At 41.0% G+C, this 25,901-nt stretch overlaps 1 protein-coding gene across 1 annotated transcript in view; it reads left to right on the plus strand.

The window, feature by feature from the left end:
- LOC109413612 (homeobox protein six1b) overlaps nt 1–25,901 on the plus strand; it is a 110,113-nt gene that overhangs the window by 45,907 nt on the left and 38,305 nt on the right. The window contains exons 3-5 of the mRNA XM_062842676.1: nt 15,849–15,976; nt 16,205–16,309; nt 25,440–25,495. Coding sequence (XP_062698660.1) covers nt 15,849–15,976; nt 16,205–16,309; nt 25,440–25,495 — 289 coding nt within the window. The remainder of the gene's footprint in view (nt 1–15,848; nt 15,977–16,204; nt 16,310–25,439; nt 25,496–25,901) is intronic.

Below are 25,901 nucleotides of genomic sequence, written 5' to 3' on the forward strand. Positions count from 1 at the left end.
ATAAATAGAATCAATTTGGCGCCAAAAAATGTTTCAGAAAAGTTAACCAAATAAATAGAATCAATTTGGCACCAGCAAATTTTACTAGATACGCCAAAAAATGTTTCAGAAAAATTAACAAAATAAATAGATTCAATTTGGCGATTTCTTAAAAATACCGTTTGGAGATTTCTTAAAAAGGCCGTTCCGGCAGACATTTCTTTACAGTTTCTTGTAGGATTACACCTAGAAATTCTATCAGAACTTACTCTAGAGATTTCTGCAGGAGACCCTTCACAGATTCTTTCAGCGATTCCTGTATGAATTTTTCTATGGAGATTTTTTTCTCCGGAGATTCTTTCAGGTATGCGGGTGGGTCGGGATGGTTGGGGGGTGGATTGATACCATCAAGAATTGCTTCAGAGATTCCCTCAGGCATTTCTTCCAAAATTCCTCCACGAGTTATTTTTCTAGCAGTTCCTCGAGGGATTTCTCCAAAGTTTCTTTAGGTATTCATACAAAGACTGCTTCATAAATTCATTTTAGGATTTATTCAGACCTTTCTTCAGGAAATCTTCAGGAGTTTTTACAGAGCTTTATTCCTTGGCATTTGTACAAGGAATATTTCTAGGAGTACCTGCAGAGGGTTCTTCAGTTCTTCCAGGCATTTTTTAGAGTTTCCTTCAAAATATTCTTTTCCTTCAGAAATTTTCGAAGCGATTCCTTGAAGAATTCCACCAGGGCTTTTATTTTCAAAAATTACAGCAGTATTTTCACTCATATCTAGAGAAATTGTACAAAAAAATCTTCAAAGCATTTCTCCTGAGGTATTTCCACAAGTTCTTTCAGTAATTACTTCAGAAATTTCTCCAGGGATTTCTTCAGAAATCCATCAAAAATGTCCTTTTTGGAGGAAACTTCTCCAGAAATTCCTTAAGAAATATCTTCAAAAATTTCTTCATAAACACCACCAAGAGTGTTTCCTTGGAATTATTTCCAGAATTCCTCCAGTAGTTTATCATGTTTTTTAGGAGTTCCTACAAAGATATCTCAGGGAATTCCTTCAGGTCACCCAACGATTATTTCAGGAATTTTTGTCCTTTCATATTTTTTCTAAAACTTTTTCTAGGAATCTCCACAGGTATCTTCTGGAGTTCTTTCATGGATTCAGAAATCCTTAAGCGGGATTCCTTAAGAAATTCTAGAACTCCTCCAGTAAATAAAAAAGAAAATCGCGTTAAGTACTATAGCAATAATTACACGTCTTGCTGTTTCAGTGGTTTATTACATTCTAAGCCAGTCTAATGTCAAACCTAATCTGTATCCTAAGTCAATGCCTACTATAGCCTACTACATCTCGGGCATCCTGACATTATCGATGTCCTCATCGATATCATTTTCTTCAGATATGTGATCACTCATCCATTTCCTCATATTTTGAGGAGAACAAACCGAATTAAACGGAATATTTGCAATTTGAAATCCATCAATATCAGTTACGACGTACCTATCATTTGGCAAAACTTTATGAATTTTGTACGGTCCTTTATACTTTGGGGCCAATTTATGTTTTTCATCAGTTTTCAATACTATGAAATCACCTTCAGTATAGACCGTGCACTTAATTCTTTTCCGGTCGGTATTTCTTTTATTGTATACTTGGTTTTTAAAATTTTGATTACGAGCATTTTCGCGAGCATCCGAAATGTTAATTGGTTCAGACAATGTTTGTTTATTGGCAACAAAATTTGCAATATTATGATTCTCACTATCCAAGTTGTTCTGTTGAACTCCAAACAATAATACACTAGGGAAATTACCAATTGACCTATTATAGGTATTATTAAACACAAACTCGACTTTTGGTAACAACTGATTCCATTTTTTCGATGATTCGTGACACAATTTTGCAAGCATGGGAGTTAAAGTCTTATTTACCCGCTCAACTTGGCCATTTGCCTCAGGAGTATAAGCTGCTGTTTTTACATGTTCAATGTGATTGATGTTCATAAAATCATTAAATTTTTTCGATGTAAAACATTTGCCTCTATCCGTTATAATTCTATTCGGTTTACTGTAAAAGTTCATAAAATTTGTTAAATGAACAATAGTTTCATCTGAGCTAACGGTTTTTGTAGGGAATAACTTTGTAAATTTTGTAAATGCATCTATGATTACCAAAACATATTTTGCTCTGTTTGAAGATTGTAACTGAATTGGTCCATAATAATCTAAATGAATAGTATTGAAAGGTTTATCACCTTTATCAATAATTTTGACAAATCCTTCTTTCCTTTCAGACGGACTATAAAAAATACAAGTTAAACAATTGCTAATATAACTTTTAACTAATTTCTTCATTCTACTAAACCAAAATTGTTTTTTAATCTCATGTATAGTTTTTTCTATTCCAATATGACCACAGTTGTCATGATTTAACTTGATTACATTATCGATCATAAGTTTTGGAACAACCAATAATCGTTTGATGCCATCTTTTTTAAAAAGCACTCCATTCATAAGTTCAAATTCTGGAAATGAAGATCTTTCTAACAATTGTTTTATTTTAACTATTTTCTGATCTTGTTCTTGTGCTATTATTATGTTTTGTTCTATATCGTTTTCATTAAGAACATTTATAGTGTTGTCTTCGCTATTTTCTTCTATTGAACCAATTCGTTGAATTTCGTCATCAACTGATTGATATTTTTCAATTGGATTTTGACGACTAAGAGCATCAACATGTTGCATTTTTGAGCCATCTTTATATTGTAAATCAAAATTATAGTTTTCTAGAAACATTACCCATCTACAAATTTTTGGGTTAACATCTTTTTTTGATAAAGTTTGCACCAAAGCATTACAATCCGTAAAAATTTTAAAGTGAATTCCTGACAAATAAATGTGAAATCTTTTGATGGCATAAACTACTGCCAGTGTCTCAAGCTCAAAACTGTGTAATTTTGATTCAAGTTCATCTGTTTTTCTGCTAAAATATGAAACTGGATGAAAATTATTATCATTTTGTTTTTGTAGTAGAATGGCTCCAAATCCAAGAGAACTTGCGTCACAGTGAAGTTGTGTTTCAGCGTGTGGATCATAAATTGCAAGAATTGGTGAAGAAATCAATCTGTTTTTCAACGTATTAAACGCTTCCAATGATACATCATCAAATACAAATTTTGTGTCTTTCCTCAAAAGGTTATACAAAGGTCTCGCTATAGTTGCAAAGTTTTTGACAAATTTTCTGAAATAGCTAGTGAGGCCTAAAAATCTCTGAACTTCTTTACTATTTTTAGGAACAGGAAAATTTGAAATATTTTCAATATGGCTATTATTAAGCTTTTTGCCAAATTTATTTATTGTATAACCTAAGTATTCTATTTCGTCAAACAAAAAATGACATTTACTTACATTTATTTCCAATAAATTATCATTTAAAATTTGAAAAACTTTTGCCAACGTTTCAAAATGTTCATCAAAATTTTTACTTGCAATTAAAATGTCATCAATATAAACAATAATTTTACCATCACCAATTAATTCTTTAAAAATTTTGTTTATAAATCGTTGAAATACTGCAGGAGCATTGCATAATCCAAATGGCACACGCAGATATTCATATTGGCCTTTTGGTGTTACAAACGATGTATATTTAGTGGATTCCTCAGCTATTCTTATTTGATGAAATCCGGATTTCAGATCAATAATTGAAAAAACAGTTTTACCTCTCAAAGAATCAATTAAATCATCTATAATAGGCAATGGGTAATTATCTCTAACGGTATTTTTATTCAATTTTCTATAATCAACGCATAGTCTGAAATCATTATCCTTTTTGGGAATTAATACAATTGGACTCGCATAAGGTGAATTGCTTTCTTTAATGATTCCTTCTTTCAAAAGCTCTTCGATTTTTTCATCAACTTTATTTTTCTGAGCAAAGGATAATCTTCTAGGTTTAAAATGGAAATATTCTTCTTTTTTAAGACTTATGGTCATTTCATAGTTTGTAACTGGTTTTGAAGGTTTTTTATTAAAGTAATAATAAGTTTTGAAATATTCTAAAAATTTTGCCTTTTGGTCATCAGTTACTTTTCCAATATTCTTAATCAAAGTTTTATACGTATCTGAACTGATGTTACATATGTGATTTCTATTTACCTTTATCATTGATGGATTTTCAATCTGCAAATACCTTTTATCATCCTCATACATTCGGATTCCATTTTGAATAATCGTTCGAACATCTGGACGCATGATCACATCTCGTCCGATTATGCCATCGACGAGTCCCATAAACTTATCCGCGATTACATGGAATTCAACTCTGAAACGAATATTTTGGATAATTATTTCAGTTCTAAAAATGCCTAATATTTTAAGTCTATTTCCACTAATACTCCGGTAATATTTACTGTTATTAAATTTAGAAATTTTGAATTTTTCAACCAAACCTCGGCGTATTAGTGAAATTGGACTTCCAGTATCGAATAAAGCTTTAAGTCTACTGTTATGATCAGCTAACTGAAAATCTACAATGCCATGTCGTCCATCTCCTAGTGCTAAGTCATTTTCTGCAACAGCATTCACTCGTTTTGATGCAGCAATTCCATTACCAGGATTTCTCCGATATCGTTCCGGTTGTCCAAAATTTTCACGCGTCTTCCAGCAACAAGCAGCAACATGTCCAAACTGATTACAGGTGTAGCACTTGACTGAATTTCTCAATGGGGCTTGATATCTTGAATCGTTTCCAATCATGCGAAAAGCTTGAACTATTTCTGTAACGGTTTTGAAGTTTGACATTCTGGCTTGATTTTTAAGAACGGGATCCAAAATGCCTTCCACAATGTAGTCTACTAATTCTTGATCCGGCATCTTCAATTTTTGGGCAAGAACTTTCTTAGCTTGACAGTAATCGGCAAAGGTTTCAAATAGTCCAGACCATGTTTTCTTCTCCAAGCGCTTCCTAATCTCAAACGTATTGATTGGGCGGTCGAAAAACACCTTCAAACTTCTAATTATTTCAGCATAATCCTTCGTCATAAAGTCCGCTTGAGAGTGTAACCACGATAGAGCATTAGCTTTCAGATTACGAATGACAACCAGCTTCATAATGAAATCATCGATATTCAAAGCTTGTTTCGTGTTTTCAAGTATAGCAACAAAATGGTTGACATCTTCTTCAGCACTTCCAGAATACGACGGCAGCATCAGTGAAATTTCTTCTGGTTTGAAATGAACTGGTTGACCAACAGGACTTGCGTTGATCCCTGAGATTTCTCCTTGAGCCGACAAATTTCCACGATTATTGTTACGCACATCACAAATATTGTCTCCGCCACCGTTTCCAATGCAATTCGACACTGATCCGGCAGTCGGTTGGACAGCGGCAGCTGCAGCATTCATTGCGCTTGATACGACGATACCTGCAGCAAATTGTCCGCCTTCTTCAAGTGAACTTTTCCTCATTTCAAAATGCATATCATCCTCCACTCTCCTGGATAGCGAATCGACAGAATTAACAGCACTGCCAGCAGCATTTGAGTAACTTGGGTAGACGGTTTCGGCAGAATTTTCGAGATATCCCTGATTCTCCATTTCTCCAATACTCGGTGTAGCATTTTTCTCCAGTTCAGCGGAAGTTTTTTGGCTTCGAAGGAACATGGTGTTATCCCACTTCTGAATTATAGCAATAATTACACGTCTTGCTGTTTCAGTGGTTTATTACATTCTAAGCCAGTCTAATGTCAAACCTAATCTGTATCCTAAGTCAATGCCTACTATAGCCTACTACAAGTACTGTTCCTTTGAATTCCACTAAGATTTTGTATCCTTTGACAGATACGTATTTCGACCTCAACTGTAAGGTCGTCTTCAGTGTCTTGTACTTGACTCGACTCCAGTATTTGTTTGTGATATTTCTGGATGAACTGCTGAAAAAAAAATGTCTGGAGGAATCTTTGTATGAGTCACAGGAGATATTTCTTATGGAATCACAGGAACAATTTTAAAAAGAACCATTGTAAGGATTTTTACAAGAATCCCTGGAGGAATTTCTCAAGGATATGCTGGAGGAACTCTTGGAGGAATTTCCGCAGGATTTTTAAAGGTATTTCTAGGAGATATTTCTAGGAGAATTTTACGAAGAAAAATCCAAGGAACAACTTTTACTGATATTCCTAAAGAAATCCTTAAAACACTGAAAGAGTCTCTGGAGATATTTCCAAAAAAAAATCCCTGAAGAAATTTCAAAAGGAATCCATGGAATAACTAAGAGAATACATGAAGTAATTTTTGAAAAAATGTCCAGTCTAATTCCAGTAAAAATCCCTGAAGGTATTTTTGAAGGAATTCCAGGAAAAGTCCTGAATGAATCTCAGGAGGAATATCTGAAGAAATTTCTGAAGGAATAACAAGGAAAACTTCCTGGAAAACGCTTGGTGGAACTCCAAGAAGAATTTATTGAGAAACTGTAGAAGAGTTCTTGAAGAAATCCTTCAATAGAGTACCAGGAGGATTTTTTTTATATTTCTGGAGAAAGCCGAAAAATCTCATGAAAAATTACCAATTGAATTTCTGTTGAAATGGCAAGAAAATATTTCTGGAAATTTTCTGAATCCGTGGAAAATTTTCTAAAGGTATCCTTGGAGGAAACGCTGAAAGAACTTCAGAAGAAATATACAGAGGAATACTGGAACGCAAGAAGCTCTGTATGAATTTCTGCAGGAATCCTTGGATCAATTCCCGCTAGAATCACTGGAGTTAGTAATGCAAGAATCTCTGCGGGAATTCTTGTTCGTTTTTCTGGATGAACCGAAGAAGTAATTTCTGGAGACTTTACTGCGGATGTTTCCAATGGAATCCTTGGGGAAATTCCCGAGGAAATCTCTGGAGGAGTTCGTGAAGAAATCCTGTATGAGTTCCTGTAGGAATCACCAGAATATTTTCTGAAAAAAAAAAATCGCTAGCTGAAAGAATTTCTGAATCAATCTTTAAAAGAACTTCAGAATGCGAAGATGAGCCAGCCTAGGGCTGGAAATCTCAATAATAAAAAAAATTAAAGCTTCTGGATTCGTTGGACAAACTTCTGATTCCTTCGGAGGGATTTTCTAAAGTCTTCTATCTGAAGTAATCCCAGGCGAAGTTTCAGAAGGAATCCATGGAAAATTTCCTAAACAAATTCTTGGATAAATTTCTGAAGAAGTTTTTAAGGGCATATCTGAAGGAAGCCCTGGAGAAATTTCTTAATGATTCCACTCAGCTTGAACAATTTTTGAAAGGGTCCTTTTATTTTTTATGAATTAATCCTGGAGTAGTTTCTGAAGATATCCATAGTGCAGTTTTGTAAGAAATCCATAGAAGGTTTTCTAAAAAATCTCTGGAGAGATTTTTGAAAGAATCACTGGAAAAATTTCTAGAGGAAACTTTGGTGGAAATGTATTATGAATCTCGAAAAAAATAAAGGGAACTCAGAAGGATGTTCTGAAGAAATTATTCGAGAAATTTCTGAAAGAAATTACTTGAACTATGTTTGAAGTAATCCATGGATGATTGTCCGGAAGAATCTCAGGAGAGATTTTTGAAAGAATCTATGGAGCATTTTTTTCGGAAGCTTATGGAGCTCTGGAGGAATTTCTGTAACAGTTCATGGATGATTTTTAAAAGAATCCCTGGAGAACCTTCTGAAAGAATCCGTGCAAGATTTTTTGAAAGAAATCATTAGAGGATTTTCTAAAGCAACCCATGGAAAAATTTCGAATGGAATCCATGGAAGGATTTATGGCAGAGTTCTTTGTTTTTTTTAGTTCTTAATTTTTGGATGAATCTTTTGGGAATTTCAGAGAAATTTCTGAATGAATTTATGGATTTACTAAAGAAATCCTTGAAATAATTCTTAAAGAAATTCTCAGATAAATCTCAAAAGGAATCCCTGGCATAATTTCCTAAGATTTCATGGAATACTTCTAAAGAAATCACTGGAGGAATTTTTGAAGAAAATCATGTAAACTTTTCAGAAGGAATTTTTGAAGAAATTCGTGAATGGTTTTCTAAATGAATCCTTCGAGAAATTTCTGGAGAAAGCTCTCGAAAAAATTCTGAAGGAATTCTGAGTAAGTTTATGGAGGATTTTTTCTAAAATAAACCGTGATGCGATAGTATTTAAAAAAGCACAGTTTGTACCAACTTATGACTATGACCAACATTGTGCCGCCGCCAAATTATGAACCGAATTCCTTTCCCATGGTTTACCGACACGAATGCACACTAATGTGTAAAGTGTCGAAAATAAATTAACTAACTAACTAACTTTCCCATGATTTAAGCTTTTTTAATATGTCTCTTGCCGCCAAATTACTATAACACTGGATACGCCAAATAATCGCTGCCCCCCCATTATCAGGATCCTGGCTCCGCTACTGCATATATGTGACTAGCTCTCTTTGCAATCATCGTACTGCTTGCCTAGTGCGTTTCTAACATACAGCTCCATAGAAAAGAACAACGCCCTGCCCCTCCCCCGCAAATCGATTTGTATGAGAGTCCCTCTTTCCATAGATGGGAGGGATGCTAAGAACATTCTCCGGCCCCCAAAAACCCGCATACACATTTTCACGCCAATCGGTTAATCATCATGATCATCATCATCATCATTATTTATTACATTAGATCATCAATCATAATAAAACTGAATCAACATTTTTTCGCCACAACACTCGGTTCGTGGATGCAGTTCTCCAACTTCAGCGGCGTCCCACACTTGTCAGGTCGTTCTGCCCCTGGTCCGCTCACTTTGCACGCTGCCCTCCGCAGGTCTTCTTGTAGCATTCGGATCTTTTGCGAACACCAGCTTCGCAGGATTATTTTCCGACATTCTTACAACATGCCCCGGCCATCGTATTCTTCCAGCTTTAGCTACCTTCCAGATGCTAGGTTCGCCGTAGAGTGCAGCGAGCTCGTGATTCATTATTCACCGCCACACACCGTTCTCCTGCACACCGCCAAAGATAATCCTAACCCGAGCAGGAGAAAATAGCTGAAGAATAACAAATTCAGGTATGGAAAACAGAATACCTACAACCTGAATGAGGTATTATTAAGCCCTGCATAAGAGGTAAAATACCTAAAATAATAACTGGTGTGTATTCTATGAATACTATGTGAATAATGACATCAGGTATTGCAATACCTAAATAATAATCGGTCGTTTTTCCATAAGTACAAATAGTGATTTTTCCATAATTGTATAATACCTCAAGCAGTCCTCAATACCAAACCAATAACTCGTTGAAGTATTTTTTGTCGGTGACTCAATACCTACAAAATACCAAAATAAGTTATTTTCAAAACCAGACCTACCGATCAATACCTTGTTCAGGTATGATACCTGACTTAGTTATGCTGCAGTTATGAGCCAGTTATTTGTTCCAGCTCGGGAAGCACCCGTCGCTCAAACACTTCGAGTGCTTGCATGGAGGACATAGGCTCCTCAATCATAGTCCAGGTCTCGTGTCCGTAGAGAACTACCGGTTTTATCGTTTTGTACCGTAGTCGGGGGTAGTTGATTAGCGGGGTGGAGTTTGATTACTATGGGATCCACGTTCTTCAACCGCTGAGGACGCTACAGTTTTGTTTCAACGGAAGAACTTTTGACGTAAATCAATTGTGTGAATATATTTGAAGAAATTTTGAAGATTTTTATGCCAATTGTGTCAGATTTAATATTAAAATTATTAAAAATGCCTTTTTTTAGATGTGTAAAGAATTGTCGTTCAAAAAATCGCCTCCCATCAACGTCTTGTATATCAGCTGAATCACAAAATGCTTTTATTCATTCATATGATGTTTTAAAAATATTAGTGTAGAATCATATGCATTGTATCTGATGTTATTGAGAAGTATAGAAGAAAAGTAATCAACTTTCCCCTGGATTACGGTATATGGTACCGTTGTACACTTTGTGTGAGGGGAGGGTGAATTTGTTTTTTGTTTTTATTAATGTGTATTTTAACTTATAGCTAATTCTACACTTAAGGGAGGGTGAATCTTTTTCGACCGAAGATTCTTGTGGAGCCGTTAATAATGACCCGAGGTAGGCGAAGTGCTCAACCACCTCGAAAGTGTCCCCGTCTATTGTAACACTGCTGCCTAGGCTTGCCCTGTCGTTTACGGTTCCAGATACCAGCATGTAAAGCCTGTATCCGCAATAATCGGGACACAAAAGTACGGCAGTAACTCTGTACTGAATCAATAAAAATTGGCCAAAAATTAACAGAGAACTCTTTGGTGTATGTTTATTATTTGTGCAAAATTTCATTCATATCGATGCATTACTTTTAACTGTGGATGAAAAACAAACAGACGACGTTTTTAAGATTTTGTACAATCATCACCAATTTTCATTCGCAAACTAGATGGTTCGTTTCCGCTACAATTCAAAGTTCTGTGAGGATAATTATGAAACTTCGTGAGCAGTTATGATACTTATAGAGACACTTTCTTGCAAAATTTCATCAACTTTTATCAATTGGTTTGAAAGTTACTGGTGTTGATAGGGGATAGTGTTAATGAAAATGTTTCATCTTTTTTATGTGCGATGTTTGCCCATTCATAACTTTTGAATATCTCTGTCAATTTTCATGAAATTTTTACAGAAGGTAGTTGATTATGTGTATATTATGCCTGCAAAATTTGATGAATATTGGTGTAGTACTTTCAACAATACAATCGAAACAATATGAGGTGCTCACTAATTGATGTCTGAAGGGCTAAAATCACGGTCAGCCCCAATAAATGTTTCGACAATAAAATTGTTGATAGTGCATCGATTTTTTTGAAATTTTGCCTATGTAAGAAAAGCAGATTGAGAGGTTTGTGTTCAAAATTTCAGTCATTTCCTTTATCAAATTCAAAAGTTACTGCGCTGACAAGCTAAACCAGGGGCTGTACAAAATTCAATTGCTCGCGTTCTACTGTTTCATTGCTGCAGCAAAAGGTACTTCACCGATTCACATGAAATTTTGAAGGTGAAATGAACACATCTTAAGATATTATCAGGCAAAATTTGAGCAATTTTAATGTATGTATTGCAGAGTTACAGCCATATTTCTGTGTCCCGATTATTGCAGATACAGGCTTTACTTCGTTTTCGACGCGTTCACCGTAAGTCCGATTTTTTTCTGCTTCGCGTTTCTGGCGGGTACAGTTCTGCCACCGTTCCAAATGTTTTGGCGATAATGTCCATGTCGTCCGCAAGGCACACAAATTGACCGGATTTTGTGAAAATCGTACCCCGGCTGTTGAGCCCGGATCGTCGCATCACACCTGGCAGATTCTGGATGTTGAAGAGAAGGCTGAGAGTCCGTTACCTTGTCGCAGTCCCCGGCGAGATTCGAATGAACTGGATAATTCACCCGAAATCCATACGCAGTTTTGCACACCGTCCATCGTTGCAGTCTAGTCAGCTTCCCAGGTAAGCCGTTTCCGTCCATGATTCTCCATAGCTTTGCGTGGTCGATACTGTCGTATGCCGCTTTGAAGTCGATGAACAGGTGATGCGTTGGGACCTGGTACTCACGGCATTTCTGGAGGATTTGTGGTACGGTGAAGATCTGTCCGTTGTCGACCGGCCGTCGATGAAGCCGGCTCGACAACTTCCCACGAACTCATTCGTTTTAGGTGACAGACGACGGAAGATGATCTGGGATAGCACTTTGTACGCAGCATTCAAAATAGTGATCGCCCTGAAGTTCTCACATTCCAAATGGTCGCGTTTCTTGTGAATGGCGCAGATTTCCCCTTCCTTCCACTCCTCCGGTAGCTTTTCGGTTTCCCAGATCCTGACTATCAGCCGATGAAGACAGGTGGCCAACTTTTCTGGGCCCATCTTGATGAGTTCAGCTGCGATACCATCCTTACCAGCTGCTTTGTTGGTTTTGAGCTGGTGAATGGCATCCTTAACTTCCCTCAGCGTGGGAGTTGGTTCATTTCTGTCCTCCGCTGCACTGGCGTCGCCGTTTCCTCCGCTGCCGTGGGCTCCCGTGCCTACGTTCTCCACGCCGTTCAGGTGCTGATCGAAGTGCTGCTTCCATCTTTCGATCACCTCACGTCCGTCCGTCAAGAGGCCTCCGTCTTTATCCCTGCATATTTCGGCTCGCGGCACGAAGCCGTTGCGGGATGGGTTAAGCTTCTGATAGAACTTCCGTGATTCTTGGGAACGGCACAACAGTTCCATTTCTTCACACTCCGCTTCTTCCAGGCGGCGCTTTTTCTCCCGAAAGAGGCGGGTCTGCTGTTTCCGCTTCTGTTTATAACGTTCCACGTTCTGCCGAGTCCCTTGCTGCAGCATTACCGCCCTCGTTGCGTTCTTCTCCTCCAAAACCGTTCTGCACTCTTCATCGAACCATTCGTTCCGTCGATTCCGTTCCACGTACCCGATGGTGCTCTCGGCTGCGTCGTTGATGGCTGCTTTCACTGTCCTCCAGCAGTCCTCTAGAGGGGCCTCATCGAGCTCGCCCTCGTCTGGCAACGCGGCCTCGAGATTCTGCGCGTATGCTGAGGCGACATTCGGTTGTTTTAGTCGCTCTAGGTTGTACCGTGGCGGTCGCCGGTACCGTACATTGTTGATGACGGAGAGTTTTGGGCGCAGTTTGACCATCACCAGATAGTGGTCGGAGTCGATGTTAGGTCCTGACGTCGATAATGTCGGAGAAGTGCCGTCCGTCAATCAGAACGTGGTCGATTTGTGATTCTGTCTGCTGTGGTGATCTCCAGGTGTAACGATAAGGGAGGCTGTGATGGAAAAAGGTGCTACGTATGGCCATATTTTTGGAGGCGGCGAAATCAAAGATTCGTCGGCCGTTTTCGTTCCTCTGCTGGTGGGCGCTGAACTTACCAATCGTCGGTCTGAATTCCTCCTCCTGGCCTACCTGAGCGTTCAAATCACCTATGATGATCTTGACGTCGTGGCTTGGGCAGCGATCGTACTCGCGTTCGAGCTGCGCGTAAAATTCGTCCTTGTCATCATCAGTACTTCCGGAGTGAGGGCTGTGCACGTTTATTATGCTGAAGTTGAAGAATCGGCCTTTGATCCTCAACCTGCACATTCTTTCGTCGATCGGCCACCAACCGATCACGCGCCTCTGCATATCACCCATCACGATGAAAGCTGTTCCCAGCTCGCGTATTGCCGCAGCTCTGGTAGATGGTATGATTACCTCTAAACGTTCGCACCATGGATCCTGTCCAACAAACCTCCTGCAGCGCTACGATTTCCGAACCCGCGGTCCTTCAGTAGATCGGCGAGTATGCGGGTGCTCCCAATGAAGTTGAGAGATCGGCAGTTCCACGTACCGAGTTTCCAATCGCAAGTCCTTTTTGTTCGCTGGGGTCGTTGCCGTTGGTCTTGGTTCGTATTATTCTGTTGCTGATTTTCCGTTACAATGGTTTTTTACGGCTGGCTCGTAGGGCCTGACACCAACCCCCTACTTTCCGGAGGACCATAGTGCACAGTTGAGCTTAGAGTCCTTCCCTGGCACTCGGACGTAGATCAGCCGCCCCTAACATGGGGATCAGACGCTGTTGTGAGCCGCTCCTCCTGGAGAACAGACGCTCAGGTTTACCGAAGCAAACCCCCCCTTCCCTGTCTGCCTACGACCAAAGTTCCCACTGGGGTTGGTTACCCGTTCTTCCCTAAGGTTGCTCATAGTTTGCGGCCGGTACCTCGTGGAGGTAGGGATAGGAGTTGCTGGGCAGAGGCTAGTGGATCACAATGGGCAGCATACCCAGCATTTACCGTGCCAGTAGATCTATCATAGCTGAATAAAAGTTTAATGCAGCGCTGATATAAAACAAGTTACTTCTCACTGTAAAGCCTGTGTGTCGCTTGAAGAGAAGATTGCTGAATAACTTCTCCACTTTCGTTTGAACAACGCCTGATTACAAGCTGTGATGAAATATTCTTAAACTATATGTAGTTATTATATATATTCAGCCATTCCATAGAAAAACGATATAGTGCATCTCCGATTGTCGTGAAACTTGGTGGGCTTGTAGTTCGTCGGACATAATTAGACCCGTATTTTTTTATTTAGTCATTAGGGTGACCAATTTTCATATAGGGTGGTCCAAAAAATTAAGGTTTTTCAAAACTAAAAATTTTTAAAAATCGTAACTTTTGAACCAGTTGACCGATTTTAAACTTCTTTTTTTTTTGTTTCAAAGCTATTGAATTGTAGTTTTTAGGAAAAATACGTTAAAGGGGCTAAAATGTAAACAGTACTATAAAATATGCAAATATATTAGCTTTTCACGTTTTCATGGTCTAGGGACCAAAGAGGTACCCTGGTTTTATATTTTTATCAGAAAATTCAGGAAATTTGGCGTAACATATCAAAAAATCAGAGATGTATGTTCTTTAGTTTTTGAGATATGATTTTTTGAAAATAAAAGGTCAAATCATATAAATGTGTTAAATGTGATCAAATGTGGAATAAAAATGTGCTAAAAAAACCCAAATCGGTGGACAGAGAAGTGGCTGAGAAATTTATTAAGACATATTTTGTCAAAAGTATCTCAAATGGTACTTTTCGAACGATGTCTCGGTAACTAAATGTCCAATTGAAATAAAATTTTAAAGCGCTCTACTAGGATATTGTAGCTTACATTTGGTGCTAAATGATCCCAAATCTGATGGCTGAGAAAATTATTATGAATGCCAAAAATCTCTCTAATAGATAAGTTCGACTGCTCCCAAATACTCTTCAAAAGATATCTCAGTAATCAAATGTCCAATCGAAATAAAATTTCAGAGCGTTCTACTAGAATGTTGTAGCTTTCATTTGGTGCTAAGAGAACCCAAATCGGTTGACAGACGGCTGAGAAACGTGAGTGACTTTTTTGTAACGCACACACACACACATACACATGCGCATACACACATGCATACATTTACTCAGTTCGTCGAGCTGAGATGATTGTTATATAAGAATCGGCCCTTCGGATTTAAAGTTGTTTATCCGAGCGATATTTATACCTTTCTTATGATGTAAGAAGGGTGAAACGAGAGGAAGTACAGGACAGGGGATAGCTAAAATTATAGGGACAGGAAAAATTGGCACTTTTCAAAAACTGTTCAACTAACTGTAACTTTTCGTAAAGTGTTTTGATTTTTTTTTAATTTATTGATTTCTTGATATACTTTACGTTGTAAAGTTGTAGCTAGTTGAACATATTTTGAAAAACGAAAACATTTTTTTGGCTTTCTCGATCATTTTACTTTTGGGAAGTTTCAACAAAACAAAGAAAATACATTTCGAAGCTGATTGCAATCACATCATATATCCTAATGGACATCGCTATTGATGACTTATTGCTTTGATGTCTTTTTGCAGATTTTACCAACCAGATTAAATTCTCGGACACTCGTTTTGCATAACTTCTTCCGCGTTTTATACCTTGAAATTCCTAAGCATTTATCACCGTGATGCGTCTGCCGTTGTTTTTTTTTGTTTGTCGCTTTGGTTCAGTCAAAGTTGGTTCTGTTTTATTCGTTTTTTAATGCTTCTAAACTTTGAGAGATCAAACCGAACTGATATCATCCGTCATTGCTGAACAGCGAAAGTGACAGGGAACGAGTTGTGTCCAGCATTTTACCAAATGTGTTCCAACTGCTTTGCACACTTTTAGAAATATTGCTGTAGCTGATGAGCTCGTCAAAGCTTTAGACTATAGTCATCATCAACACTTTTTCTACAATTTGAAGCAATTTGTATTTTTTTAAAGAAAAATATTTTGAATATTTTTTTTAAACAACAGTCAAACAAAAAGGCTAACCTGAAAATTTTTTTTTTTTTTTTTTGTTTCAGCACACTATGTCGAAGCCGAGAAGCTGCGAGGGCGACCGTTAGGAGCCGTTGGCAAATACCGAGTTCGGCGTAAGTTTCCTCTACCCCGCACGATATGGGACGGAGAAGAAACCAGTTACTGCTTCAAGGTAAGTCAGGTGTCTGGGGTCGATTTTTTTTGTAGTTTTATTTTTAATCCACCATAAAAGTAGAATCTTGTTATATTTTCAATCTGAACAGAGAATGAAAATACATCACAAAATTCAATTGAAGCGGAAAATTTTCCGATCCGACGATATTAATGCGAACGTTCTGTTTGTCTTACCTCATTTTTCTTTGTTTCTCTGGGTCCATCCGCGCTCGGCGCTATCTTCCAGGAAAAATCAAGATCGGTTCTGCGAGATTGGTACACGCATAATCCTTATCCCTCGCCGAGGGAAAAACGGGAACTGGCCGAAGCAACCGGATTAACCACTACCCAGGTAAGTCCACACACTGAGAGAAAAATCGCATCAATTTCAATATAAATCGTGATGCCACCTCACAGAATGAACGTTTTCATTGATCGAAGTAGCCTTATTCAAAATACCAGTACATTTTCGATACAACGTGATTATGAGATCATAATTTTGGTTCTCTAGAGAAAAAAAATATCAATTTATTTTTCAGTGTACCATAGAGTACAAAGGAAGTCTGAATGAGTTATCTCATCCACCGAGCGTAACGATCGCGTCCTGGCGCTTGAGCTTCTTCAGCTCGATTTTGATGAACTACATATATTCTCGAACCAGTTCAAGGGTGCCTTTTGCCATCGTAATTCATTGTTGTCTTTTTCCTGCTGCTGCTGCTGCTCCTGCTGTCGTTGTTCGAAAGAGGAAGCCCATCCTCGAACCCAAAATAGGTGGATTGTAATTGGATACTTTTTCCATATTTTTGGGCTTTGTTGATTCAATCCACTATACGCTGATGGGTCGGGGTGCGTTCTCGTTGACTTCGGTGAAGCGCGAGTGAGAAGATTGATTCATCAAAGAAGAGTGGAAAGGATCGTTTTAATGAGATTTATGTCGATATTTCTTCGCTACAATGTTTGCTTTATTTTTTTTTATTCCTTATATTTGAGGATGAGACTGCCATCAGAACAACTTGACCTTTAGGTCGTTCCAGAAAAATATACTCCATTGTCAAAATTAAGAATCCATCTGATGAATTCATTTTTTCAATGTATCTATCTATGCCTTAATGTTTTCAATGTCACCTTTGTGCAAATTTTGGAACTTTGCTAATGACCGCCAGCTAGACGTTGGACGCTTATAGTTGAGAGCGTTTAAACCAGAAAAGGAAAAGCACGCTTATCACAACTGTTAGCACAAACCCTAAGGAATCCATGGTGAAGTTCATGGAGGAATTCCTGGATTATAAGGGGAATCTTTGCGGACATATTTGTGGAAGAATCCCTAGAGAAACCTTTAAAAATCCCTAAAGGAATCACTGAATTTCTAGAGAAATTCGTGAAAGAATCCCGTAATTCTTGTAAAAACATCTAGTGAAGTTTCCAGGTAAAACACTTGGATAATTTCTGAAGGAATCTTTATAGCAATCTCCGAAGTGGGAGTAGGCTTGGAAAATTCTGGTATGAATTCCAGGAAAATTTCCAGCAAGAGTTTCCAGAAAAATCACTTCAAGAATTCAGGAAGAAAGCACAAGAGAAATCCCGTTAGGAATTCTTAGATACATTGCTTGAGTAATTCCTTGAGAAATAACTGAAAATATCCATTGATATTTTTTTTTTCAAAGAATTTCCTGAAGGAATTAGAAATAAATCCGCGGAGTATTTCTAAGAGGAGTTATTGGGGAAATAATTTTAGAAACTACTCGGTACATTTCTAAAGAAGTTTCTGTAAAAAGTCCTGCAGGAATACCAACAAGAATTTATGAAGGAATCCCAGCAGGAGTTTCTGAAAGAATCTCAAGAAAAACTTCTGGAGGTATCACAGGAGTAATGCGTTGAAAAAATGAAATTGCCGGAGGAATTCCTGGAGGAACTCCAGCTGAAGCTTCTGGGAGAACTCCGGCAGAAATTCATGGAGGTAACGCAGCAATGATTTCTGTAGGAATCCCAGCAGGAACTCCGGAAGGAGCCCCAAGAAGAATTCCTGCAAGAATCCCTAGGAACATTCCTAGGGTAGAAATCTACTTCGTCATATGCGCTAATTCCTGTCATATCAGACGGAAAATAGTCAATAATTACAGATATTTCAACTTACGTTTGCCAATGGCTCATGAGATAGAAGTAAAAAGATGTAGACTATCAATAACCAGCCCCTACACTACACTACTGAAAATCGAATACTTGCTCAAAATTTCACTTCACTTAGGAATTCACACTTTTTTTCTGTTTTGAAAACAAAATTCGAGGAACAATTATTCAATCTTATTATTTTAAGGAAATTGTAGTTCTTTCACAATATTTCTTCACATGATATGAAATCTTATTTATAAATTAGTAATTGATACCAAATTTTTCATGAGGTTAGGTGAGATGAAGGAATAAACTCGACCATCATTGGTCGGTGCTTAGTTAGACGGGAATTAGATAGAAACCCTGGGGGTGGAAGCTCAGGTAAAATATTATCTCCTGGGCGCCCATTAAAAACACCACCCCCGGCGAAGACTGGCGCTCGAGCCTAGCTATTTAGCACTGTAGTTGGAGGAAATGCCAATGCAGAACCCGTAGCTTCCGGGAAGGTAAGCCCAGCTCCCTGGGTTAGTGGGTTGGTGTCAGGCCCTGCGAGCCAAAAAAGACTAGCACTGGAAAATCAACAAGAGAAGCATGCGAACCGATACCAATGGCGAAGACCACAGCGACAAAAAGGGACTTGCGATTGGAAGCTCGGTACGTGGAACTGCAGATCTCTCAACTTCATCGGGAGCACCCGCATACTCGCCGATATACTGAAGGACCGCGGGTTCGGAATCGTAGCGCTGCAGGAGGTGTGTTGGACAGGATCTATGGTGCGAACGTTTAGAGGTAATCATACCATCTACCAGAGTTGCGGCAACACACGTGAGCTGGGAACAGCTTTTATAGTGATGGGCGACATGCAGAGGCGCGTGATCGGTTGGTGGCCGATCGACGAAAGAATGTGCAGGTTGAGTATCAAGGGCCGATTCTTCAACATTAGCATAATAAACGTGCACAGCCCTCATTCCGGAAGCACTGATGATGACAAAGACGCATTTTACGCGCAGCTCGAACGTGAGTACGACCGCTGCCCAAACCACGACGTCAAGATCATCATAGGGGATCTAAACGCTCAGGTAGGCCAGGAGGAGGAATTCAGACCGACGATTGGAAAGTTCAGCGCCCACCAGCTGACGAACGAAAATGGCCTACGCCTCATCGATTTCGCCGCCTCCAAGAACATGGCCATTCGTAGCACCTTCTTCCAGCACAGCCTCCCGTATCGTTACACCTGGAGATCACCACAACAAACGGAATCGGGAGCCTCCTGACGGACAAACGTGAGGTGATCGAAAGGTGGAAGCAGCACTTCGATGAGCACCTGAATGGTGAAGAGAATGTAGGCACGGAGGACCAAGGCAGCGGAGGAAACGACTATGTTGGTGCAGCAGAGGACGGGAACGAACCAACTCCCACGCTGAGGTAAGTTAAGGATGCCATCCACCAGCTCAAAACCAACAAAGCAGCTGGTAAGGACGGTATCGCAGCAGAACTCATCAAGATGGGCCCGGAAAAGTTGGCCACCTGTCTGCACCAGTTGGTAGTCAAGATCTGGGAAACCGAACAGCTACCGGAGGAGTGGAAGGAAGGGATAATCTGTCCCATCCACAAGAAAAGCGACAAGTTAATGTGTGAGAAATTTCGAGCGATCACCGTTTTGAATGCCGCGTACAAAGTGCTATCCCAGATCATCTTCCGTCGTCTTTCACCTAAAGTAAATGAGTTCGTGGGAAGTTACCAAGCCGGTTTCATCGACGGCCGGTCGACAACGGACCAGATCTTCACCGTACGGCAAATCCTCCAAAAATGCCGTGAATACCAGGCCCCACGCTTCACCTGTTCATCGACTTCAAAGCGGCATACGACAGTATCGACCGCACAGAGCTATGGAAAATTATGGACGAGAACAGCTTTCCCGGGAAGCTGACTAGACTGATAAGAGCAACGATGGACGGTGTGCAGAACAGCGTAAGGATTTCGGGTGAACTATCCAGTTCATTTGAATCTCGACGGGGACTACGACAAGGTGATGGACTTTCCTGCCTACTATTCAACAACGCCCTGGAAGGTGTTATGCGACGAGCCGGGCTCAACAGCCGTGGTACGATCTTCACGAAATCCAGCCAATTTGTCTGTTTTGCGGATGACATTATTGCTAGAACATTTGGTTAGTATTATTGCTAGAGCATTTGGAACGGTGGCAGAACAGTACACCCGCCTGAAACGTGAAGCAGCAAAGGTCGGACTGGTGGTGAATGCGGCTAAGACAAAGTACATGCTGGTAGGTGGGACTGAGCGAGACAGGACAAGCCTTGGCAGCAATGTTACGATAGACGGGGATACTTTCGAGGTGGTAGAAGAATTCGTCTACCTCGGTTCCTTGCTAACGGCTGACAATAACGTGAGCCGTGAAATACGAAGGCGCATCATCAGTGGAAGTCGTGCCTACTATGGGCTCCAGAAGAAACTGCGGTCAAAAAAGATTCCCCCCCCCCCCCCCGCACCAAATGTACCATGTACAAGACGTTAATAAGACCGGTGGTTCTCTACGGACACGAGACATGGACGATGCTCGAGGAGGACCTGCAAGCACTCGGAGTTTTCGAACGATGCGTGCTAAGGACGATCTTCGGCGGCGTGCAGGAGAACAGTGTGTGGCGGAGAAGGATGAACCACGAGCTCGCTGCACTTTACGGCGAACCCAGCATCCAGAAAGTGGCCAAAGCCGGAAGGATACGATGGGCAAGAATGCCGGACAACAACCCTGCAAAGTTGGTGTTTGCTAACCATCCGGTTGGTACAAGAAGGCGTGGAGCGCAGAGAGCACGGTGGGCGGACCAGGTGGAGCGTGATCTGGAGAGTGTTGGGCGTGACCGACGTTGGAGAGCTGCAGCTGCAAATCGAGTATTATGGCGGCAAATTGTTGATTCAGTATTATCATGAATTTGATGTTAACTAAATAAATGAAAAATGAATATAGCCTTTCGGTACACCTTGGTGTACGATAAAGGCAAAAACTCCAGGAGAAATCCACGGAAGAGAGTAACTCGCAAAAAGAGGCAGCTTTTCCAAATCGAGAGCATTTGTTTACGAATTTTCTTGAAAACGTGAGTAGGGGCTCAAGTCGGCCATTGTGGCAGCCATGTTTGTATTCTCTGATTTTTTTGTCTGCATTAACGAGATTTTTAGCCCTTGGCTAGTTCATCTCGGGATCCACGCTTTACTTTCATTCCGAAGGAAGAACTCACATTTTGTGAGTTTGTCGGGCGTGGGATTCGATCCCAGGTCCTCGGCGTGGAAGGCATGCGCTTTAACCATCACACCAGGTCCGCCCCTGTATTCTATGAAGTTTCTCCTTAACTATAGAATCTATCAGAGAATTCAGTACATACATATGTGTCTTTTTACACTTCCTTTACACACTTCACCTTTTTACCTTCTTACACCCATGAGAAGGGTATAAATATCGCTCGAAAAACCGTCTTTCGATCAAAGGCACAGAAGACTGACTCTTATATACCAATCAAATCAGCTCGACGAACTGAGCAAATGTCCATATGTGCGCGTATGTTAAAAAAAAGGCACTCACGTTTCTTAGTCGTCTGTAAACCGATTTGAGTTCTCTAAGCTCCAAATGAAAGCTATAACATCCTAATAGGACTCTCTGAATTTTTATTTCGATTGGACATTTGGTTACTGAGATATTTTTCGAAGACTACTCGACAAGGAGCCAAAGTCGCATGTTGTTAGCTTTACTCAGTTATTGAGAAAAAAGGGAAACGCTTATGTAAACGGGATATAAGACCATGGCCAGTCTTCCTGGACGCCGAAGGTACGAAAACCGCAAACGCAAACGCACATTCGTCTCCTCTACGATACCACGGTAGTGGAGAGGTTAACCCCTTCGCTAGAAGTGAGTTAGCTAGATCTTCGTCTTGTGCTAGGTCTTGCTGTGAAAGGTCATGAAAGGAACATGAGGGTCATCAATAAAATTAGAGATGGGCTCTCTACAATGTAGTTGACTGTGCAGCAGCTTGACTCCATCATTGACTTTGCGTCCTCGAGCTCTAACATCAGTAAAGACCTCAAGCAGGCCCTGATGAGACTTCGTAAGACTAAGATGGCGGCCAAGCAGGACCATGAGAAACTCATGACAACTGTGGCAGTGCTATAGAACCCGTGAAACTTAAGGTACCGAAGTCTACCCAAACGTAGGCCTTCGCAATCGCGGGTAGTCCTAAGGAGAGTATGCTGGACGTGATTGCTTATGGCAAGCAATCGCTGGAGAAACTCGGCAGAAGTACCGGTAAGTTGGATCCTAGTGAGGAGTCCCGGATCGAAGGGACAGGTGATTGTGACCTTTGATAGGTCGTGAAGCTACCACAGCTAGCACCACAGTTTAGGTCGGGTCAGGGGGAGAATGCCTCCTGGACCTTACTGGCCAGGGAAAATAAGAAGAAGAAGTCGGAGGAACAGGAGCGTAGCGACACCAGGCTAAAAAAAGGTAGTAGGGCAGACATCAGCCGCCAGCAGGGTGACGCGCTTATCTGGTGACCGACGAACGCAATATGAGACGTACTCATATAATCGAAATGATCCTTGAGCACAAGCGCGACAAGAAGCGCAAGGGCGCTGTCTACAAAGCGTCTGACGGAAGGGGTGCTCAGCGAGGGTGTCGTGGTGAGGGCTCTCCACAGCGGTGGCGACTATGAAGGTGAATCACCTAGATGATATCACTGACGCGGAGGAAGCTCTACACAGCACTACAGCAACGGTGCGAGGTGCAGGTGGCCACCGTAGCCGTTTGGCTACGGAAAGGCCCGACAGGGACACAAGTGGCTATCTGTGGAGGACGCTAACAAGTCCGTTAAAGTAGGGAAGCTTACGGTGGACTGGTCGATATGTCAACTGTCCATACATGAGCCATCACTTGCTTCAAGTGTCTGTAATCAGGATACAAGTCATGGGACTGTAAAGGCCCTGACAGAAGCAAGGGGTGATTCAAATATGACATCGATAATTTTTTGGGAATTTTAGATCCTCCCTCCTCCTGTGTAACGCACTTCCTTATACTTGATACATGTAGTGTCACACTTTCTCAGACTCCCCTCCCCTTAAACGATGGATTTCATATTTGGATGACCCCCAAGCTATGTAGGCGATGTGGAGGCGAGGGCCGTGAAGCAGGTGCCCGGTCTTCAGAAGAGCCACAGTGACAGTCACAAGCTGATTACTAGTCACAGTGCAGGTAACGCAGCTGAATCTGAACCACTGTGACGCAGCCCAACTACTCTACTGTGTCAGGCAGTCGCTGCGTGGAGGACGAATACTGCCGTCATAGCACACCCATACTGAGTACTCGAGTAGTCGAGTGATGACAACTGGGTCGCTGATGGGTCCCGAAAATTGCCGGCGATATAGACAATGGGTAAATACCCCGTCCAGAAGTTAGGTCTACATCTTACGAGGACTTCGTGGTCGCCAAAATGAACGAGGTCTTCTTTTGTAGCTGCTATGCGCCTTCACGGTCGCTCGAACAGTTCACTAAGATACTGGATTTTATGACGACCGTGCTGACAAGGCAAAGGCCGGTGGTAATAGCAGGTGAATGCCTGGGCCGTGGAATGGGGAAGCCATTTTACGAACCAGCGAGGTCAGATCTTGCTAGAGGCACTAGCTAGCCAAGCTAGATGTTGAGCTAGCTTACATCGGTACCAAAAGTATCTTTAGTCGGTACGGTGCAGAGTCGATCATCGGCGTTACTTTTTGTAGTCGTGGTCCAACAAGTAGTTCGAACTGGAGGGAATACGATGCTTACACTCACAGCGATCACCTTGTGGTTCGCTACAGTATCGATTACAACAGCAGCAGACAGCAGGTAGAGGAAGGGGCGGCTAGGCCAAGGCCAAGCCCGCGTAGGTGGAAGACATCATACTTCAATGACGATGTATTTAGGATTTAGGAAGGCGATTTGTCGTGAGAAAAACTGACTCGGTCTAAGCGGGGACGGGCTGGTAGCGGTGCTCTCGAGTGCATGTGATGCTACCATACCTAGGCAAGACCACCCTAAGAATGGGAGACCGCCGGCGTACTGATGGACTCAAGTGATTCCAAATCTGCACCGCGCCTGCCTACGGGCTAGGAGAACCGTGATGGCCAAGATGAGAGGCGTAATGGCTTCTATGGCTCTTCCAGCTTCCTTTGCCTCCTTTCGTAAGATCGCTGGGCACTGGTAGTGGCGATGAGCTTCCAATGTGGAACTTGCGGGAATTGCAAAATCATTTTGCGTAGAGGGCCCAAGGTTCGGACTGAGTTACGAAACTGGTCTTAGAAGTAACCCTTGCAGAGGCTCCATACTATGCTGCATCTGAAATATCTGGAAGGGAAAGTCTACCCAGAGGTTTGGAAGCGGCAGAGTCTGGTCATATTGCCAAATGCGGGGAAACCACTCGGTGACCCGTCGTTGGCATATAGACAAATTTGCTTGCTCAACGCGACGGGCAGGGTGCATGAAGGAACATCCTCAACAGACTGCTGAGGTACACCAAGGATGTGTAACCCGTTTAGCTCCCGGAAGGGGAGGTCGATTGTGGATGCTATCTTGTCGGTTACTAAAACTGCCGAGATATCTCAAGAGGAGAGGAATTCGCTACTGTGCAGTAGTGACCCTAGATGTAAGGAATGCGTTCAATTGTGCGCTCCTGCGCCTTAGAGTACCAGATTACTTGAAAAAGATTCTCGGAAACTTCTTCAAGAAATGGAGTACTGATATACAACACCTCTGTGGGTTAAAGGTGCTTTCACATAATCTCTGGAACTCCGCAAGGTTCTGTCCTGGGTTTTGTGATATGAATGTCAAGTACCCAGATCAAGGCGTGACCATCGTCGGCTTTGCTGACAATATTACGCTGAATGTCTACGGTGAATCAATCGAAAGTGGTGGTGGAACTGATTGCTGCCTACTTGATCGAGCTGTTCCAGAAAACTGGAATTTGTTCACCACAAAACTGAGGTGATTGTTGTAAACAACCGGAAGTAGTCCGAGCAGTCCAAGGGTAGATAGTTGGATCATCAGGTGCCATTGGGAAGTAACATTCCATCTAACTCAGGTCGTCCTTTCAAGCTGCTATATCCATAGATATATGAACTGTCCCGGAAAACTTACACTACTAAATTCATCGTATACGAAACCCAAGTGACCATGGCACCGATGTTAACCAAAAATACAATAACAACACATCAAACAATGCACCAATCTTTCGTTCAGAGTGAGATAACATTGCGAGCACCCTGCTGAACAGATGGAACAGTCACTCAAACAGTACCAAAGACACGTTTTTCTAATACTGTGATTGAATTTCCCTTTTCAGGTTTCGAATTGGTTCAAAAACCGACGGCAACGGGATAGAGCAGCAGAGCACAAAGAGTAAGTACCGTCAAGGCACCATTCACCGTGGATCTAAGACGATTCGGGGCAAATAAGGGCTGTAATATGACAGTAGTCTTATAAACATTGTTGGTGCCACTTTTAATTGCCTTCATTATAGGTTAAAATTAAAGCAATATCCACAGAAGTAGAAAATTTTTCACAAAATTTGGTGATATAGTACAATTAGTAAAAGCTAGTAGGGTCGCCTAATTCCGTGGTAGGTCACCATTCACCGTGGTAGTAGGGACCCATTCACCGTGTATGAGATATTTTATTCTACTTTGTTTAAAAATGATCAAAACAACCTAGCCAAGGGAATTTTCTTCGTTTAAATTAATTTCAAGTAATAACTTGCAAGATTTTATTAGAAAAACGATTGTTCAAATTTTCGATTTTTTCTAGA

The sequence above is a fragment of the Aedes albopictus genome, chromosome 3 (genome assembly GCF_035046485.1).
Source record: "Aedes albopictus strain Foshan chromosome 3, AalbF5, whole genome shotgun sequence".
NCBI classification, from domain to species: Eukaryota; Metazoa; Arthropoda; class Insecta; order Diptera; family Culicidae; genus Aedes; species Aedes albopictus.